This window comes from Hemitrygon akajei, chromosome 29 (assembly GCF_048418815.1).
Source record: "Hemitrygon akajei chromosome 29, sHemAka1.3, whole genome shotgun sequence".
NCBI classification, from domain to species: domain Eukaryota; kingdom Metazoa; phylum Chordata; class Chondrichthyes; order Myliobatiformes; family Dasyatidae; genus Hemitrygon; species Hemitrygon akajei.
Window position 1 is genome coordinate 15,505,155 of NC_133152.1, and position 21,047 is coordinate 15,526,201.

Consider the following 21,047-nt stretch of genomic DNA (forward strand, 5'->3'; position numbering starts at 1 on the left):
TTTTTAAAATAAGAGAAAATTTGCTGGATACCTGAGCAACACACACAAAATGCTGGAGGAACTCAGCAAACCAGGCAGCATCTAGGAAAAGAGTACAGGTGATGTTTCAGCATGAAACATTGACTGTACTCTTTTCCTAGATGTTGCCTGACCTGCTGAGTTCCTCCAGCATTTTCTGTACATTTTTTAAACCATTTTTAAAAATCTGATAGAGTGTATTGTATGAGGGCATCATTCAATAGACTTATAAAGATGGGTAGACGCTGTCCTTGGTGGAATTTGCTTTTGTATCTTTGCCTGATGGGAGATGGGAGGAGAGAGAAGCCCCACCAAGAAATTAAATCGTATGGCATTGCTTTTTATTGTGCAATCTAATGAAAACCATTTTTTTCTATAGTGCAATGAAACAGTAACTATTTTCCGGTCATCTCCCATCACTTTAGAAATTCAATTAAGTACCTTTACAGCCCCTGCCAGAATTCCTGTTTTGAGGTGGACATAATGATGTTATTTCCCATTTTTATGATTGTGCAGTACCTCAGGTCTCTTTCAAACCTCAAGTACCTCCCTGTGTTACTAAATAAATAGCTCCTATGTTTTCTCCACCCTGTCAATAAACCCTATCTCTAGAGGTCAGTTCTATGCCTTTACTCTGAAGATCCCAATGATCAACATCTTTCCTGTTCCCTGAAAATGAGAAATACCCACCCAGGGCATTCAACAGGAATATTTGCTATCTGGGCTAACTTTCATCTTCTATTTCAGTTGAATCATCTGTTTCCACCACCTTAATTGAAAAAAAATTAACAATTTTTGTATTGATGAAAATATGTATTCAAGTTAGTATTTACTTCAACACACAAGGGCAGGAGTGTATCTAGGTGGCTAGCAGATTGTGTGTAACGTGCCCTGACTGACTGACTGACACGAAACTCAATAAATATTGTTTCTTTTATTTTCTTCAGGGAACACTCAAGTGCATCAGGGCAAACCTTTCTGAAAGTCGGATCGCAGGAAGCAAGATTTAATTATCCAGAAATAAAATGAAGGTTCTTGTGTTGCTGATTGCCAGTCTGAATCTCATCTGTGCATACATACCAGGTACAAACTCTTACCAATATTGGTTTTATTAAACCTGTTGATCCCACTCACTCTCTTCTAATTTCTTAACTATGTTGTAAATGTTGTTTTTGTTTTAAACCAATCGTTAATGAACTACATTTCACTGCCTCTGCGTTTGCACAGAATGAAACACAAAAAGAGCCAATCCTTTCTTGGTCCTCTGCTCCATTGCTGATCCTACCAGCTCCTTGAAGACAATAAGGTTGGTCTCCTCTCTGGAGGAGGATTCCAGTGCATTGCCAAATTATGGCCGGTGCATTGTGATAAAATGCTGAAATGTTTTCAACAACAGAAAAAAGATGAAGAGGAGACACTTGGTGGTTATGATTTCTCAGGTGGTATCACTAAATAGTTCAAGTGCATATTATTTTCTCACTATTGACTTTGAAATAAAATTGGCACCTATGGCATGAAGTTTTAATTTCCATACCATTAACACAAAGAATGTGATTGAATCTTGATTTTAGCCCTGGTTTCCTACCTCCTTTCCTTTATTTCACGGTCTGCTATCCTTTTCTATCAGATTCCTCCTTCTTCAATGCTCTTCCACCTATCACTTCCCAGCTTCTCACATCGGTCCCATTATCCCTCCTCCACCATCCTGCCTCCTCCCTCACCTGGATTTGCCTATTACCTGCCGGCTTGTGCTCTTTCCTTCCCCTCCTATCCTTTTATTCAGGTTCTGCCCTCTTTCTTTTCGGTCCTAATGAAGGATCTAGACCTGAAATGTCGACTGTTCATTTCCCACCAATAGTGGCCTGCCCTGCTGAGCTCCACCGATGTTGTGCGTGTGTGTGCTCACTGCGGTAGAATTTTTTTTAAGAGTTTTATCAGATGATATAGTGCTGTGAGAGGTGGTAGGGGCTGGAAGACCTGCGACAGACACACGGGTCTCCACTGGGGAGATCATTAGTGTTGTGAGTGAGTCGGGTATTAGGAAGCTCAGGGGAATAGCTAGAATGGATTGTTGGCATAGACCTTGGGGGTTAATCAGTCCATTGGGGTGCAGATTAATCCTTCTAGTGTTGAGGCAGTCTGAAGGATGAATGGTATGTAAGGGATTATCTTACACAGGTTTCATTCCAGTGCTGAGTGGAAAGAAACCTGTGGCTACCAGTGGTTGTTCCTGTAGCAATTTGAAGTTACACATGGGAATAAAGCCATTTTATATGCAAGGAATGTGAGAATCATGGAATGGGAGCTTTGTGGAATGGAGGGAGGAGTTTTTGAGGAGGGTGGGGGAGAGGTCACAACGGTGCCCAGTTGAGTTTTCATGATATGAAATGAATCAGGAATGGCCATTGACATTTTCCTCTTTAGTTGAGGAAATATATTTTCCATCAAACAAATCCATGGGCCTTGTGATTGAATTTATAGGTAAAGTTGTAAACTCAGCTAGCTCCATCATGGGCACTAGCCTCACACCATCTTTCTCAGGTGATGCCTCAAAACGGGGGCATCCATCATTAAGGATCCCACCACTAGGACTTGCTCTCTTCTCATTACTACCATCAGGGAGGAGGTACAGGAGCCTCATACAATGATTTAAAAAGAGCTTCTTCCCCTCCACCATCAAATTTCTGAATAAAAATGAATCCATGAACACGATCTCATTACTTTTGCTCTCTTTTAACACTGCACATCTTCTAAAATATATATTTGTTATTGTAACTTGTAGTATATTTTATGTATTGTACTGTCTTGCTGCCCCAAACAGGTGTTAATGATAATAAATCTGATTCTAAATTTTACAAAGCATTTGACATATTCATATTTTATTTGGCATTTATGGTAATGTCACCCCTCTCGCTACCTTACCTGGCCCCATCTTTTCATCGTCTCCCTTCTTACCTGGTTCCACCTGTCACCTGCCAACTCCTGCCTCAGCTCGAGCTCTCACTTCTTCAGCTGGTTATTTCTCTTTTGTACTCTTAGTCTCAATTCCGGGTCTTAACCCAGTATGTTAATCATCCCTCTGCCTCCACAGATGCTGCCTGACCTGCTGAGTTCCACCACCATTTGTTTTTTATTCCAGATTCCATCATTGGCAGTCTTTTGTGTCATCATTCAAGGAAGTGGTAGACTTGTTAAACCAGTTTCTAGATTTATGTAGAATCGCATTTATCATGTACAATATTGCTGAAATGTTTTAGGCACCCTAGATTTTGTAAGGTTTTTGGATGGCCTCCTGAGCCCTGACCTCAACATCATCAAGGCTGTCTGGGATTATCTAGAGAGATGGAAGTGAATGAGACAGCCAAAGTCTGCAGAGGACTGTGGCAAGTTCTCCAAAATGCTTGGAACCATCCACCAGCATATTCTCTTATAAAACTGCACAACGGTGTACTCAAGAGAATTGTTGCAATTTTAAAGGCAAAGGGTGGTTTCACCAAATATTGATTGGATTTTTACGCTTTACTGCTCCTTTAAAATATTTAGAAACTTCATTTCATTATTTTTGAAAGCATCTTTGCTTTACAGAATTTTTTTTACATGTGCCTAAGACTTCTGCACAGTAGTGTTCTGAGGTTTTTTTTGTTATTCTCAAATTGTTTTTGTGGGTGAAGTAGAGTTTTCTTCCCAATACACTTCAAGTATGCTAATCCTTGTATGGATTCATGCACTATTGTTCCTTTCCTTTCCTAGTCAATGCGTATATAACTCTCCTATAGAATTAATCATCCAATGCTGATGATGTTCATGAAGGATAATTTGATGGCACTGATATCATCTTTCTCTTTGAATGTAATTGAAACGTCAAATGTTTGTTTGGTGTAGTTTCTCATCATTTGTTTGTAGCCGTGTGTACTCACCAAGTTGTCTCATCTGTTACTGTGTTTCATTCCTCGTCTTTCATTTGTTCATTGCCTCTGCAGATCACGATCTCCACGCCTAGAGGTTTCATCATCTGGTCAGAGGGTGGGGTAGTCCAACCCTGGAGGAACCTAGCGATCTGTTTGTCCACCACCGCCACCCAAACTCGCAATCCCCTGAAAGCTGCTGATTACCCTGCCATTTGTGCATTTGGAGAAGTGTGGTCATTACTTACACGGAGTCCGTCATGCAGAGCTCCTCTCTTCCTTGAGGCCATTTAGAGAGAATTCCTCATAGCGTGACTTTTCTTCCCTTCAAGAACTTTGTAGTTTCCTTCCACCACCCTTTACTAGGGACAACAGGCGGGCTTGAGGCTTGTACTCTTAATACTTGCATTGAGAGTCAAGTATTCGGGCTATTGATATTTAAATTAAATTATTGTGTAATGAACACCTGACCACTCCGTAATGTCTCTCAATCCTCCAGATGTCAATAAATTATTGCCAAAGTATTGAATGCTTTCCTTGTGAGTTTGAACCACACAAACGAATGAAGGGAAAGACAGCAACTAACATTACACAACGGGAATGATAGCCTGGGAAATATAGCTTTCATACATCCTTGTTAAACCTCCCTGAGTTCCATTAAGTTGGAACTGGCATCAGAGCTGCTATGCCAGATATACCAGGCCACCACTCAGGAGGCAGTGTTGGAATGAACTCTATCTCCCTGAGACCCTGGTGGTGTTACGTGTGATATAACTCCTCCCTCCTCCAACCCCCACACCATCAGCTCGTCATTTACTTTTTAATCCAGGCTGAATTTCCTCTTACTTCAAGTAGTCTCAATTTCATGTTGAAATTACAACTTCCAAATACAGGTGCATTTCGATGACCTCGGTGGCTTTGGTTTTTGTAGCAAAGTAATCCCTTGTAATAAAATTTCATATTCCTGTCTCTTTGACCTCAATAGGCAAAATACCCGCTGGACTCAAGAAAAAGCGAATCTATAACCAGATACGCCTCCCACCACCAGGTTAGGCGGATCTCAGAGGCCTGTCTTATCACATATAATGTTCCATTTGCGCTGTCGTTTGTCTTGAATGTGTTGGGAGATTCATGCATTGCTCTTGAGTTCCTCAATCTGTCGCATTGGATTTTCAGCTTGTGAGGGGATCTTTTTCTGTCTTGATCCTCAACAAAAATTAACTGCTTTATATTGCCCTCTTGTAAGCTTGAAGCACATTCTCTCCCACAGCGGCATATTATTACCATGTGTAATAATTGCACTGCATGCTGGACTGTACAGTGGATCCAACTTCATCCTAGCGGGAATGGATCCAGGTTTGAAAAATGTGTAGTTCAACGGCTCGGCAAGGATGTTCTATTTGCCAAATGCTTGCATGTCTGTTCCTGTTTCTACAGCCTAAATGGCCTCTGCTATACATATGCACAATCCATTTGTAGGCTACTTGATCTGTTTTCTGTTGAAATGTCAAGAAGTTTATGAAGAAAGGCGCTCGGCTTCTCTCCCTGCAGTGCTCATGCTTACGCTCTCCTCTGCTTAGAAAGAAACTGGTAAATATAGTCTGCATTACTTCTAATGGTGGTTAGCGCAGGGATCAGCTTCGAAGCCTGGATAGATGGAGTCTATTTAAAGAGTAAGTAGAGGGAATCACCCGTATTTTGCATGCTTCCATCCAGGATGCTCAACACTCACCTGGATTGTCATCTACTTATTTTGCTATGAATTAATATTCCATCATTATTTCAAGTGGGGTTCTCATTGCAGAGTCGACCAGTCCCAAGCTTGATCACACGTGACTACTAGTACTGCAGTAGTTCACCAGTGCAAGTAAAATGAATAAAGATATAAAGTCCATTTCCTTCTCGACTCAAATTTCTTAATGACGTAGAAGGAGGCCAGCTGTCAGAGTAATATTGTTCCTGTAATCTATTATTTCACGCCTGCCCATTACCATTTTCTGGTTCTTCCACTGGCTGTGTGTACTAGACTTGCCTATAGCAGCAGGTTTGGGTGTGAGGAAATCAGAGTCCCTGGGGAAAGCCAGGGAGAACGAGCAAGCTCCACACAGAACTGAAGGTTAGAAACAAACTCCATCTCACTGGAGCCATGAGATAGCTGCGCACTCTGCAGTTCCATTAGGGTTAAAGTTGCCAAAAAAGGGCCTCAACAAAGTCACTACCAGAAAAAAAGCACCTTTTTGTTTTGTCCTGGAGTTCAGAGCAGTTTAAGTGCAGACTGTCGTTAAGTAGCTTGTATCTCAAATGCTGGTGAAATCTGTTATGATGCATCAACCATTACTCCAATCAACAATGTTCTTGAGTCTAATTATCTTGTGTTGCCTATTACAGAGCATGAAATGAACCCTACGTTTTGGAGGAACCAAGCCCAGGAAACACTGAAACGGGCTCTCAGTTTACAAAAGCTCAACACTGGCGTGGCAAAAAATTTAATTCTTTTCCTAGGGGATGGTATGTTTCCGATACTGGCAGATGAATAATTTCTTTGTTGACTTTAGCTTTGAGGATCTTCTCATGTGTCAATTTTGGCAGCCATGATTGACAATGAGACATTGCATGCCTGGGCAGTGGGATTCAAAGCTTTTAAGTGCAGGCAGTTTGCTACACTCTGGAGACTTTTTTGCAGCAATGGTCAGTACTGAATTTAACAGAATGGAATTTCCTTTCTGAGGAAGCTTGGAGTACGTTGTAGGGATGTCTCCATGTGCTGGCATTGGAGAGTGTCCAGAGGAGGCTGACGACAATGATCCCAGGAATGAAAGGGTTAATGTATGAGGAGCGTCTGATGGTTCTGGGCCTGTACTCGCTGGAGTTTAGAAGAATGAGGAAGATCTCATTCAAATCTATCGAATATTGAAAGGCCTAGATATAGAGTGGACATGGAGAGGATGTTTTCTGTAGTGGGGGAGTCTGGGACCAGAGTGCCTAGTGTCAGAATTGAAGGATGTCCTTTAGAACAGAGATGAGGAGTCACTTCTTTAGCCAGAAGGTAGTGAATCATATGTGGAATTCATTGACACAGACGGCTGTGGAGGCTAAGTCATTGGGTTTATTTAAAGCAGAGGGTGATAGGTTCTTGATTAGTAAGTGAAACCTACTTTTACTGGCTGTCTCTGGAAATGCAGCTGGTCAAGTTGCTCTTGACAATAAGAGTCCATCTTTCCAGGAAAGGATCAGTGCTGTTCCTGACTTTTGTTATATGTCCCATGAAGCAGTGTGACATAACTGGACTGATTATTCTCTCAAACTACATTGTGGAGCTTTGCACTCATTGGTGGCTGAGCAATTAATCTCCAGGTTAAATTTTGAATTAGTGGCTGCCTTGAAAATGTTTTAGACAGGCTGAAAGTTTAGATGTTTCCATGGTGTGTGAGTTCAGAACCACAAGGTATACATGAAATGGCCATTAACAAATCCTACGAGGGAGCTAGGAGGAACTTGAGGGGAAGGGGTTGATTAAGTATAGCGCCATCTCCTACACTGAGATTAGGAAGGGGAACCTAATCAAGACCAGCAGGGACAAAAGAAGCGGTTACACACTCAAAATGCTGGAGGAACTCACCAGGTCAGGCAGCATCTATGGAGGGAAATGAACAGTCAATGTTTCAAGCCAATGAAGAATCTCGACCTCAAACGTTGACAGATTATTTATTTCCATAGATGCTGCCTGATCTGCTGAGTTCCTCCAGCATTTTGTGTATGGTCAAAATCTCCAGCATCTCAAGAATCTGCTGTCTCAGAAATAGCTGGTGATTTGTGAAGGCTGGAAAGAGCTGGTATTCCGTTTTGTTTGGAGAATAAATGGGTCAACAGCATCATAGGTTTTCTCTTTTCCTATATGTTCCATTCTCTGAGCTATTTTCTCTTCAGTTTATTGTCCCATGCTATTGCCTTCAACTTACACATATCGCAACAAAAATAAATGTAGCTTGAGAATCTGAGAATGCAGAGGCCTGTACTGACTGGGATTACTTTGGGACCTTTATTGTAATGTGACTAGGGTCACAATCCAGTGTATTTTTTCTTAATATGGCATCATTTCATTGGGCTACATATTTCTAGATTTGTTCTTCAAATGACTGAATCATGGGAAATAATTCATGCCGACCTCTTCCAAAGCGTCCCGAGGACTTACTCCAATCTGTGAACATGGTAGTGTCATTGATAATTTGCCACGGATGATATTAAGTTGGAGCAAGTTTAAGTCACCCAGTACCACTTCTGTACACAAGCAAAATGAAAACACACTGACTACCGACTCCACTTGCTCCAATTATTATAGAACTATTGGTCTCCTGTCCTGTTGCCAATGGCAAAGCGACATATGATAAAATAAAGATGTGCTTAGATGGAAGAGACCAGAAAGTAATCTGGGAAAGCATTGGGGGGGGTGGGGGGGGAGCAGAAAGTGCTGATGTGCTCACTGGTAAGGCAACTTTCTTCTTCTTCAGGGATGGGAATCCCCACAGTGACAGCCGCTCGAATTCTGAAAGGCCAATTGGAAGACAAGAATGGAGAGGAAGGGTTCTTGGAAATGGACAAGTTCCCACATGTAGCTCTTTCAAAGGTGGCCCTTTCTCTATTGCTAGTTGTGTTAATCTCCCTCCCGGCTAGTGCATGAAAAAATTGAATTTAGCTCTTATTTTAACCAGATAGTGCTAATGGCTATTAGGGTTCATTCAAAAAATTATTTAAGTTGCTTTAGGAAATGTTTGTCAAAGGTCTTTCCATGTAGAAGCAGTAGAATGTGGTGTGCGTGAGTGCCTGCAGCAACCACGTAATTTCTGTGCTGCACTACCCCCCCCCAACAATACTTACCTTCATTATCACCCTTCCACTGCCTGTCTTCATAGTTACTATCTCCTGCTGCCCCATCCACCTTCCAGCCACCAATATGCCAGTATCTGCCGCCCTTTTCCAACTTTCCTAATGATATTGCTGTAGATGTCATTATCACTGGGGCGGCACAGTAGCCTAGTGGTTAGCACAATGCTTTACAGTACAGGTGATCTGGGTTCAATTCCGGCCACTGCCTGTGAGGAGTGCCTATGACAGCATTGGTTTCCTCCTACTAGTTAGTTAGTCACTGTAAACTGTCCTGTGATCAGATTAAATCGGGGGATTGCTGAGTGGCGTGGCTGGAGGGTCATATTTTGCTCTGTATCTAAATAAATAACCATAATTCCCACATCCCATCCCATTCACAATCTCCATCTTCTACTAAACACTGGACTTCAGCACCCCTTCACTAGGCTCTGGTGATTAAGAGAGTGATTTCCTGCTCCTCTGCTTGAGTTCATCTCGCTAGGACCCGCCAGAATTACAAGGCAGAAATGTCATAAATGTGATAATCGTGGAACTGATGCATTTTCCCCCTTATAAGGGAAAAAAAGGTTTTCATTTTCTTCAGAGTGGGATAAACACTCCTAATAACATTACCTCCTCTTGGTAAGACTGATCATGCGCGGTTTGATTATTTGCTGACTCACACGATTGGCTAATTTAATCGGATGTTACGATTTTGTTGTATTTGATTGATTTATGAGATGTGTGGTTCCTTTTGGAGGTGGAACGATAAGGCTCAGCTCGACACCGATGTGACTTCTCTGTCTTTCATTCACCAGACCTATAACACCAACGCCCAGGTACCAGACAGTGCGGGCACAGCGACAGCCTACCTGTGTGGTGTTAAGGCGAATCAAGGCACCGTGGGTGTGAGTGCAGCCTCAGTCCGCAGACAGTGTAACACCACCTTTGGCAATGAAGTGACATCCATTCTGAGATGGGCTGAAGATGCAGGTCGGTGTTGTGTGCATGGCCTCAGTCCAGATAAGCTGTTTTTCTTTCCATTGTTTTAAATGTCATTCAGTGGGGCGGATCTCAGTTCTACCACGACTCTATAGAGGTCCATTCAGCCTATTGGAGCACAGTAGGACATTCCCAACAATTCCTTTCTCCTTCTCCTTATTTCCCTGTAGCCCTGCCATTAATTCTCTCTCACTTTCTCAATAATCTCCCCCTCCCCACCACTCCTTTGGTTCTTTTTACTGCTTGCTTACACTAAGGATTAACTTGCAGCAGTCATTTAACACAGGTTCTTGATTGGTAAGGGTGGCAAAGGTAACTGGGTCAGTGGGATTGAGAAGAAAGCGGTGATTCAATAGCAGAAGACACTCGATGCGCTCAATGATCTTGTTCTTCTACAATGCCAAGGCTGTGCCTTGCGCGAGGAGCCAGTTTAACTCCGTGTCTTGGTGCAGCCTGCCTCGTTTACAAGGAACCCGGTTTCAACTGGCTATAACTGGTGCTTTGATGGCCCTTAGATATATTCTTACTGGTGTGACACTCTGCCCTGTGACTCTCCACACCCTGGGCTTTGTGCGTTCTCCCCGTGGGTTCACTCTGGATACACTGGTTCCTCCCACATCACAAAGACATTTGAGTTAGAGTTAGTAAGCTGTGGCTATGCTATGTTGGCACTGGAAGGATGGCATTGGTTATACCCGATGACTTGGTATATCCAGTACCAGGAATAGTAAGGGCTTGAAAGGTTATATGGAGAAGGTAGGAGAATGCGGTTGACAGGATTAGTAAATCATCCATAACAGAATGGCGGAGCAGACTCGATGGACTGAATGGTCTAATTCTGCTCCTATGCCCTACAGTATTGTAGTCTTTGGGATGTGGGTAAACCCGTGAAGGAAAATGTGCAAACGCCACACATATACCACTCAAGTTCCGGATCAAACTGGGATCTCTGAAGCACTAGGGTAGCCTCAATAATAGCATATAACTCAGGTCCTCCAGACCCAGTAACATCCTTGTAAATTTTCTCTGTACTCTTTCAACTTCATTTACATCTCTCCTTTAGGTTGGTGACTAAAACTGCACACAATGCTCCAAATTAGGCCTTACTAATGTCTTATATAATTTCAACATTACGTCCCATCTGCTGTACTCAATACTTTAATTTACGAAGGCTAATGTGCCAAAATCTTTCTTTGCGACCTTATCCACCTGAGATGCCACCGTCAATGAATTATGGACCTGTATTCCCAGATCCCTTGGTTCCACTGCGCACCTCAGTGCCCTACCATTCACTGTGTAAGACCTACCCTGGTTGTAGCAGCTAGAAATATGAGAACTGGAAGGGGTAGAGAGAATCTTCTGTCTTTTCACCTTTTAGAAAATATCCCATTCTTCTCTTATTTACTACCTTTTATATGATACAATTACTTAATGTATGGATATTTCCGGGCAACTTAGTGCTTCCAGTTTTGTCTATTTTTGGCAGATTTGTCTTTCAGTTCCATCATCTTGGTTATCTGGAAATGTTGTGACTTTCTTGATGGGTCAATACTGTCAGTTAGAGTATGGGTTCCCACCCCCACCAACCCCTACTATTTGCCCCCTGCTGCTTAGCCAATCATCTAAGTAGGTCAAAACATTGGCTTCAATTCCGGGAGGTTCAGCTTCAACCAGTAAGGTCCTGTTTGTGACTCTCAAAGTCTTTATATAATTAACTGTCTCACTCAAAAGTAAAGGATAGCTCTGAGCTTTTGTAGACCAAAATTAAATCAGGTTGAGAATTTGTTTTTCCTTATTTGGAGTTAAAAGAACATCCTCATATTTTGACAAGACTTGGGAATGGTATATAATAATTGATAAAGAGTATCTTTCACCTCCACTAATCTCTTGCTTTCCTGTACTGCATGCAGAGATGGTGTGCCTTAAAGTCAAGGGTAGAGGGAAAGTTTATGGAGGGGTATATTTAAATTAGGATTACACCTTTGGGGAACTGAATTACCTGCATCTGGAGAACAAGTTGATTGCACTTCAATTCTCTGAAAAGTCATTCCCTCTATCAGACAACGTGACTGTAATCTGTACCTACAAAATGTCTACCAATACCCAACCTGCTCTCCTCCGTGCCTTATCTGAACTGAAGCAAGATTCCCTCATTGTTCTTGGCAGGGGTGGTAGGCACATAGGGACATCATCATCATCAGTTCTCAAATTACTCCTGAGAGACAATAAATTGAAAATATATTGGTATTTCTTTAGTTTTGCTCTGTCTGAATCCTACCCAACACATTTAAGAGGCATTTGACCATAAGATCATAAGACCAAAAGATGTGGGAGAGGAATCAGGCCATTTAGTCCAAGTCTGCTCCACCATTCTACCAAGACTTGTCAACCTGAAATTATTAACCTGCTCAGTTGAGGAAAAACACCAGAGACATGAAATTACCTCTAAAACAGTTTTTATTCAGAGAGGAGTTCGCAGCCCCATGCACTTTGGGCGTAAGGTAGCCAACTCCCAATTTGTCGGATTACAAAGGTCATACTTATACCCAAAAGCAGGGTACTACATTCACAAATATGGTTACCGATTCAAATTCATCAATTGATTGGCTATTGCATAGCTAAGCACGCAAAATACTCGGAATAAGCAAAGACGCAACGTTAATACTTGGAATTAAGTACAGACGCACTCAAAACACTGGAAGTAGGTATAGCTCAAAATACTTTGCCAAACACATTGTCTTGTGGTCGCAGGTTCCCTTTTCCTTATGGTTTCCATGTCTTGCCTGGCACCTTAGTTTAGCTACCTCTCCTTATACTTCCCCAATGATGTACCTCTCCCTGGTCCTGTCTACATATTTTGCTACACTTACCCCTTGCCCACCCCCTCTACACGTACCCCTTACCCTCTTCACATTCTCAGACTGATTTATTATCTCTTCCAACTCCATTCTCCTGCCTTTTCCCCCATAACCTTCATTACTAATCAAAACCCTATCAACCTTCACTATAAATATACCCAAATACTTGGCCTCCACAGTCATCTGCAGCAATGAATTCCACAGATTCACTACCCTCTGGCTAATGTTCCTGGGCTCCTTTGATGATGACTTTGTGGGTTAGTGTTCTTCACTCATTTTTTTTTTACTATTTGCATGATTTGTTGTTTTTTGTTTGTGTTGGAGGGGTTCGATGTTTTCTTTGAATTGGATCTATGGTTCTCTTTGTTCGGTGGCTGTCTATGGGAAGACAACTCTCAGGGGTTGTATACTGCAGTCATACTTTGATAATAAATGTACTTTGAATCTTTTAGAAAACATTCTTCCTCATCGATGTTCTAAAGCCTGTGCCCTCTGGTCTTGGGCTCTCCCACTAGTGGAAAGATCCTCTTTATATCCACTCTGTCTAGGCATTTCAATAGGTGTCAATGAGGTACCCCCTCATTCTTCTAAACTCCAGTGAGTACAGGCCCAGAGCAAGTTGGTCCATGGAGGGGAAAGGCTTGGATGTTATGAGCAGAACATTGGCAATTGAGCTAGCAGGGAGGATGCTGTGGTCAGCATGGGCCAGTAGGGCTGAAGGGACTACTTCCACACTGCATCCTTCAACAGCGCTACGACTTTATAACAGCACTTTGTGGGCACCCTTCACGTGTTGATGATTGTACTCACCGCCATCTTCTCAAGGGCAACAAGGGATGGGCAATAAATGCTGGCCTTCCCAGTGATGCGTAGATCACAGAAAATAAATCAATGAAATAGAATCCATTCCCCAACCAGTATCAATGAAACGTGCTGACATGGTTGCATACCTGACTTGTTTCTGTAGGAATTTGTAATGCACAGCTTGCTACTGGGGCTGGCACGATAGCTTAGTGGTTAGCACAACGCTTTACAGTTCCAGTGATCCAGGTTCAATTCCCGCCATTGCCTGTAAGGAGTTTGTACATTCTCCCTGTGACCGTGTGGGTTTCCTCCCACTGTCCAAAGACATACTGGTTAGTAGGTTAATTGATCATTGTAAATTGTCCAGCTCGAAGGGCAGGAAGGGCCTATTCTGCATTGTATGTGAATAAATACCATGCCTTGCTACTTTGGCCACAGTTCATAAGAACTCCTTTGACCTTAGCATGATTCAGAGAGGCTTCAGACTATTCTAGGAACTGAGCAATAATTCTTCTGTCGTCTTGGACAGGTGCTTGTCACTGAGCCCACTAGGACAGGGAACTAAGAGATCGCTTAATGTTTTGAAGAGTGAAAGAGGGGAGAAACAAAACTCAATATTTACGGTTAGAGGCTTGATGAAGGGTCATGGCCCGAAAGGTCAACTATTTATTCATTTCTATAGATGCTGCCTGGCCAGCTGAGTTCCTCCAGCATTTTTGTGTGGTTTGTCTTTGGCAACGTGGAGTTGATGGGAGAGCGATTTAAAAATTGGTGGTGGGGTGGGGAGGGAGGGAGGTGCGGGCAGAACTATAGGAATGCATGACCTGTGATAAGTTGCTTCATGTCACTTCATTACTGCTCTTCCAGGTAAATCCACGGGCATTGTTACCACCACCCGGGTGCAGCATGCCACGCCCAGTGCTGCCTACGCACATTCTGTCAACCGGGACTGGTACTCGGACTCTGAGATGCCAATGGAAGCACTGGAGCAGGGCTGCAAGGACATCGCTCACCAGCTCATCTACAACATTCCTGGTATCGAGGTGAGTGAGATCTGTTCACCAGGCCATTGTGTGGGGCTTCCAGTTCACGAGCTACCAAGCTGCTGGGGGGAATGTGCACGTTAACTTCATCTGCGTCAGATGATAGCAATGTGCACAATGCAGACATTTTAAGATTTCCACCATATTTCCTTAAAACCAAATGAATTGGTCTACACTTTCTCAGCATTACAGCCCACACCACACTCTCACGCCATTACCTACTGTTGACTGTCTTACCATGATTGCCTGACTACTCTTCTCCACTGTTGAATATATCACACACTGCTCCTAATACAGCTCGTACTGTTCTCTCCCATAACAGCATATAGAGTCATAGAAAAGTACAGCACAGAAGCAGGCCCTTCAGCCCATCGAGTCTGTCCTGAACCATTTATTCTGCCTACTCCCCTTGACCTGCATTGAGACCATAGCCCTCCATACCCTTACCAGCCACGTACCTATCCAAACTTCTCTTAAAAGTTGAAATTGAGCTGGCATGCACCACTTGTGCTGGCAGCTCATTCCACATCCTCACATTCCTCTGAGTGAAGAAGTTTCCCCTCACGTTCCCCTTAAACTTTTCACCTTTCACCCTTAACCCATGACCTGTAGTTGTAGTCCCACCCAATCTCAGTGAAAGAAGCTTGCTTGCATTTGCCCTTCCTATACCCCTCAAAGCTCCTCTCAAGCTTCTACGTTCCAAAGAATAAAGTCCTAACCTATTCAATCTTTCCATATAGCTCAGATCCTCCAGACCTGGCAACATCCTTTACCGTGTATATCACACTCCTTCCCCATTATGGCCCAGGTTGCTGTTGATAACACCTTTCATTAGTTTGTTGATGATAGAGAGTAGATAGATTGGGTAGCAATGATCTGTACTTGTGCATTCCGATGCTGCCCCCTTGTGATAAGGCTCCCTTGCCAGCGGGACAGGAGGTACCTAAGAGTTGTGATAGAGAAGATGGCACCATGTCTTTGAAGTGTGATTCTAAGTACGAGTGTGTGTGTATGTGTGTTAGACATGCATGCAACAGATTAATATGTACCTGCTGGGCGGCTTCTACTCTTGTCTTCATCTATACGTGAATGCCAATATCTATGTGGCAGAGCGTGGTCTCTAGTTATCGCGGACCCCTGAAATCAGTTCTGTGAAGTCTGTAGTGATAGCTGGTGTGAAATGGCTAAATGAAACCATGCACAGGTAACTTCATACAGAGAACTCAGAGAATAGTGCATGGGTAAGTGATGTGCTATAGTAAGTCTAGTCAGTATTCGTGACTATAACATTGCAGGTCCCTAGACATTCCTGCAGCAGCAGAACAAGTGTCATTAGACCACAGGTGGAGGTGTTTTCAGTGATGTTACTGAGCAGCGGGACAGAGCTGGGAAATTGGGTGGTGAAGAATGGACTTTGGGGGATGCCAGAGCCAACACCACAGATGCTAGTAAAGATCTGAATCTGGCTTCTCCGATTTGCTTGAGATCAACTTGTAAAACCAATAAGAATTTCACTTGGCCTCTCTTCTGGAGTTATTTGTAATAGGACTTTTGTGGCCCTTTTCACCTTGTTCACTGAGGCAACAATAGCGACCAACAAAAGAAAATTAATAAAATTCTTTATTAAAGGTAGTCAACATTCAACCACAGTTGTGGCTGGTGTAACAGAGCATCAGAAATCATACCACATGGTACACATATTTTTCAAAGGTAAGCTCACACTCAAATGTGAGAGTCTCAAAACCCATCCTTTCATCAGTCTGCCTGTGTACAGTATCAGGCCAATTGACTGTTGCATTTCTTGGGGGCCTCCTGATGAACAGGAGCGGGTTGTACTTGAGGGGAGGTGTCTCCAGAGCAGTGGTAGGATTGAAGTGGGAGAAGGTTTATGTAGTAAATATCTACGATTGATAGGTGCCAGACAAAGTCTGGAGCTGTACCATGTGCTCAGACCTTCTGAATGAAGCACAACCCGGAGTCTTTTGACCACCCTCTTGAAATGACTGTTCAAGTAATTGTCTCTCCAGCTTTCTTGAGGGTGATGCTTGCCTTTGTTTCATACTATTCAGAAATCCTTTTGATACAGTAACCACTAACCCTAATGTAGGCAAGAATTAGTGGATAACTGTGGGAGTTGGTAGAGCCTTCAAATCAATAACCCTTGACTGCACTCCAGTGTTGTAGACAAGGTATGATGTTGACTTGTACTAGAAGTGTGTGTGTGCGCTGTGTATTTTCCACCTGCTGTCAAATTCTATCAAATTCCTTCCTTTTAATACATATTTGTGTCAATGGCCACATGGCTGGGTCAGCAGACCCAGATGGGACGGTTTACACCTGAACTGGAGCGGTACTAACATTCTTGCAGGGAAGTTTGCTAGTGCTGCTCAGGGGGGTTTAAACTAAATTTGCAGGGGGCAGGGATCCAGAATGCGAGAGAGGATAGTGAGATGAAGAATAAAGGACAGGTGGGGACTACACGGTTCCGGAATATTAAGTGTGTAGTAGAGAAAGGTGAGGCGGAACAAGTGATAAGGAGGACACATGTACAGAGGGATGGTCTGATGGAACATGGAGTTAAATATGCAGAAAGAATAAGTAAATTTAGGAAGGACAACAAAATTCAAGGGGCGTATAGCCCAATGGGAGTTCGGGGAGCTGGGTTAAGCACAATAGGCAGCGATTTAAACAGAGAGAGGAGAAATGGGCTAAAAATTCTATATCTGAATGCACAAAGTGTCAGAAATAAGGTGGATGAGCTTGAAGCTCAGGTGCAAATGGGTAACTATGATGTTGTTGGGATAACGGAGACATGGCTGCAGGGAGATCAGACCTGGGAAATGAATGTACAAGGGTATACGTGCTATCGTAGGGACAGAAATGTGGGCAGAGGGGTTGGGGTGGCCCTGTTGGTGAGGAATGAGATTCAGTCCTTTGCAAGGGGGGACATAGGATCAGGAGAAGTAGAGTCTGTGTGGATAGAACTGAGGAACAGTAAGGGCAAAAAGACCCAAATGGGTGTTGTCTACAGGGCACCAACCAGTAGCATGGATATTGGGTGCAAGTTGAATAGGGAGTTAACATTGGCATGTGGCAAAGGTAATGTCGCAGTAGTCATGGGGGATTTCAACATGCAGGTGAACTGGGAGAATCAGGTTGGTGCTGGACCCCAGGATAGGGAGTTTGTAGAGTGCCTACGGGATGCATTCTTGGAACAGCTTGTACGAGAGCTGACCAGGGACAAGGCTATTCTGGATTTAGTCTTGTGTAGTGAACAGGATTTGATAAGCGATCTTAAAGTAAAGGAGCCATTAGGAGGTAGTGACCATAATATGATAAGTTTTTATCTGCAATTTGAGAAGGATAAGGGCAGATCGGCGGTGTCAGTGTTGCAGTTGAACAAAGGAGACTATGGAGCCATGAAGGAGGAGCTGGCCAAAGTTAACTGGATGGATATCCTAGCAGAAAAGACAGTGGAACAGCAATGGCAGGTATTCTTGGGAATAATGCACAAGGTGAAAAATCAGTTCATCCCCCGGAGAAGGAAGGATTCAAAGGGGGGAAAGGGGCCACAGTGGTTGACAAAGGAAGTCAGAGATTGCATAGCATTAAAAAAAAGGAAGTATGACAGAGCTAAGGTGAGTGGGAGGACAGATGATTGGGAAATTTTTAAGGAACAACAGAACTTAATTAAAAAGGCAATACGGGGAGAAAAAGTGAGGTACGAACGCAAGCTAGCCAGGAATATAAAGGAGGATAGCAAAAGCTTTTTTAGGTATGTGAAGAGAAAGAAGATAGTTAAGAACAATGTTGGGCCCTTGAAGAATGAATTGGGTGAAATTGTTATGGGAAACAGAGAAATGGCAGAAGAATTTAATAAGTACTTTAGATCTGTCTTCACTAGGGAAGACACAAGCAATCTCCCAGATGTATGGATGGGCCAAGGACATAGGGTAACAGAAGAAATGAAACAGATTGACATTAGGAAGGAAACAGTGATGAGTAGACTGATGGGACTGAAGGCTGACAAATCCCCAGGTCCAGATGGTCTGCATCCTAGGGTACTAAAGGAGGTGGCTCTGGAAATTGCGGATGCATTGGTAATCATTTTCCAATGTTCCTTAGATTCAGGATCAGTTCCTGAAGATCGGAGAATGGCTAATGTTATCCCACTTTTTAAGAAAGGAGGGAGGGAGAAAACAGAGAACTATCATCCTGTCAGCCTAACATCAGTAGTGGGGAAGATGCTAGAGTCCATTATTAAAGGTGAAATAGTGGCATATCTAGATAGCAGTGATAGGATTGGGCCGAGCCAGCATGGATTTACCAAGGGCAAATCGTGCTTGACTAATCTATTGGAGTTTTTCGAGGATGTAACCAGGAAGTTAGACAAGGGAGATCCAGTAGATGTAGTGTACCTCGATTTTCAGAAGGCATTTGATAAGGTCCCACATAGGAGATTGGTGGGTAAAATCAGAGCTCATGGCATTGGGGGGAAGATATTGACATGGATAGAAAACTGGTTGGCAGATAGAAAGCAAAGGGTATCGGTGAATGGGTGTTTCTCGGAATGGCAGGTGGTGACTAGTGGGGTGCCACAGGGCTCGGTATTGGGACCACAGCTGTTTACGATTTACGTCAATGATTTAGGTGAAGGCATTGAGAATAACATCAGCAAGTTTGCTGATGATACTAAGATGGGTGGCAGTGTAACATGTGATGAGGATGTTAGGAGAATTCAGGGTGACTTGGATAGGCTGGGTGAGTGGGCAGATACTTGGCAGATGACGTTTAACATGAATAAGTGTGAGGTTATCCACTTTGGGAGTAAGAACAGGAAGGCAGATTATTATCTGAACAGTGTAGAGTTAGGTAAGGGAGAAATACAAAGAGATCTAGGAGTCCTTGTTCATCAGTCACTGAAGGTGAATGAGCAAGTGCAGCAGGCAGTGAAGAGGGCTAATGGAATGTTGGCCTTTATTACAAAGGGAATTGAGTACAAGAGCAAGGAAATCCTTTTGCATTTGTACAGGGCCCTGGTGAGACCACACCTGGAGTATTGTGTACAGTTTTGGTCTCCAGGGTTAAGGAAGGACATCCTGGCTGTAGAGGAAGTGCAGCGTAGATTCACAAGGTTAATTCCTGAGATGTCCGGACTGTCTTACGCAGAGAGGTTAGAGAGACTGGGCTTGTACACGCTGGAATTAAGGAGATTGAGAGGGGATCTGATTGCAACATATAAGATTATTAAGGGATTGGACAAGATAGAGGCAGGAAATATGTTCCAGATACTGGGAGAGTCCAGTACCAGAGGGCATGGTTTGAGAATAAGGGGTAGGTCATTTAGGACAGAGTTAAGGAAAAACTTCTTCAAGAGAGTTGTGGGGGTCTGGAATGCACTGCCTCAAAAGGCAGTGGAGGCCAATTCTCTGGATGCTTTCAAGAAGGAGCTAAATAGGTATCTTATGGATAGGGGAATCAAGGGATATGGGGACAAGGCAGGAACCGGGTATTGATAGTAGATGATCAGCCATGATCTCAGAATGGCTGTACAGGCTCGAAGAGCCAAATGGTCTACTTCTGCACTTATTGTCTATTGTCTATAGCAGACAGCGCATCATTTGTTATTATAAGTCTGGTAATTCATAAATTGTGATCTTGGCTGTGTGACGCTCCTAAAGGACCATTGTATCTTCAACCAGTTGAACAGGGGGGATAAGCATTCACGTGATCCATCGTTAAATAGTGCGTCAAAGGCAAAATCAAAAAAAAATGCAGCTTTGAGTTTGCAGAATTTCGAAGTTGGAACAATCTCGCAATTCATTTGCAGAATTGAAAATGCGCACTAATCAAGAAACCTACTGTTCAATAAATGCCATCTGCAAGGGATGGCTGCCAAGTGTATTTGCTGTTTAACCAGCCTGAATGTGTTTGTTGCCATTTCACTGGCTTGACACTTGCTTCCCATTGGGATTCTCTGAATGTGTTTCATTCAGTGATGAGACAGAAAGGCCCTTCCTCTCGTCTGCCCCTTCAGTTGTGCTAAGAACTGCGGCAATGGATAGACAAATATTAAATCAAGTACCTCCTTCCGAGGATCTGTCCAATCTGATTCTTCAGCAGGCCTTGAAATAACCAAAACAGATAGGAGTTTGGCTTTAGTATTTAACCAGAAAAACTATTTTTTGAGGCTTAAATGGCATTTGAGTGCCCATTTTTGATGTGGCACCTTGGGACTGTGTGAACTTTATGGGTAGTGCTTCATCCCCTGGCTGGTGAATGGGTTCCTGGATGGTGTGTGTGTGATGGGCTAACAATACAGAACCTGATCCTGAGCTGAGACTGCAGAAACCACCCCTGAAAGGTCACTACTCAATATTCACTATCAGTAACAGTACCAGCAAATGCTGAGAATACTCTTTTCAATGATATTTGGGTGATTCATTGGTGGAAAGTTTCTTTAAGAAGTCCTATCCTGGATCAAGAGTGAGATTAATTCAGGTTGTCACATTGAAGATCAACTGAGAATTAAAGCTCCTGCAGATAAATTGATT

General features: G+C 43.1%; 1 protein-coding gene across 2 annotated transcripts in view; it reads left to right on the forward strand.

Moving 5' to 3' along the window:
* alpl (alkaline phosphatase, biomineralization associated) overlaps positions 1-21,047 on the forward strand; it is a 74,426-nt gene that overhangs the window by 29,697 nt on the left and 23,682 nt on the right. Inside the window, exons 2-7 of one of the 2 annotated variants that reach the window (XM_073031720.1) lie at positions 966-1,101; positions 4,909-4,971; positions 6,312-6,431; positions 8,432-8,547; positions 9,605-9,779; positions 14,318-14,493. In XM_073031720.1, the coding sequence (XP_072887821.1) occupies positions 1,044-1,101; positions 4,909-4,971; positions 6,312-6,431; positions 8,432-8,547; positions 9,605-9,779; positions 14,318-14,493 (708 nt within the window). In that variant the 5' untranslated portion in view covers positions 966-1,043. The remainder of the gene's footprint in view (positions 1-965; positions 1,102-4,908; positions 4,972-6,311; positions 6,432-8,431; positions 8,548-9,604; positions 9,780-14,317; positions 14,494-21,047) is intronic. The other variant, XM_073031721.1, reaches the window with a different exon arrangement.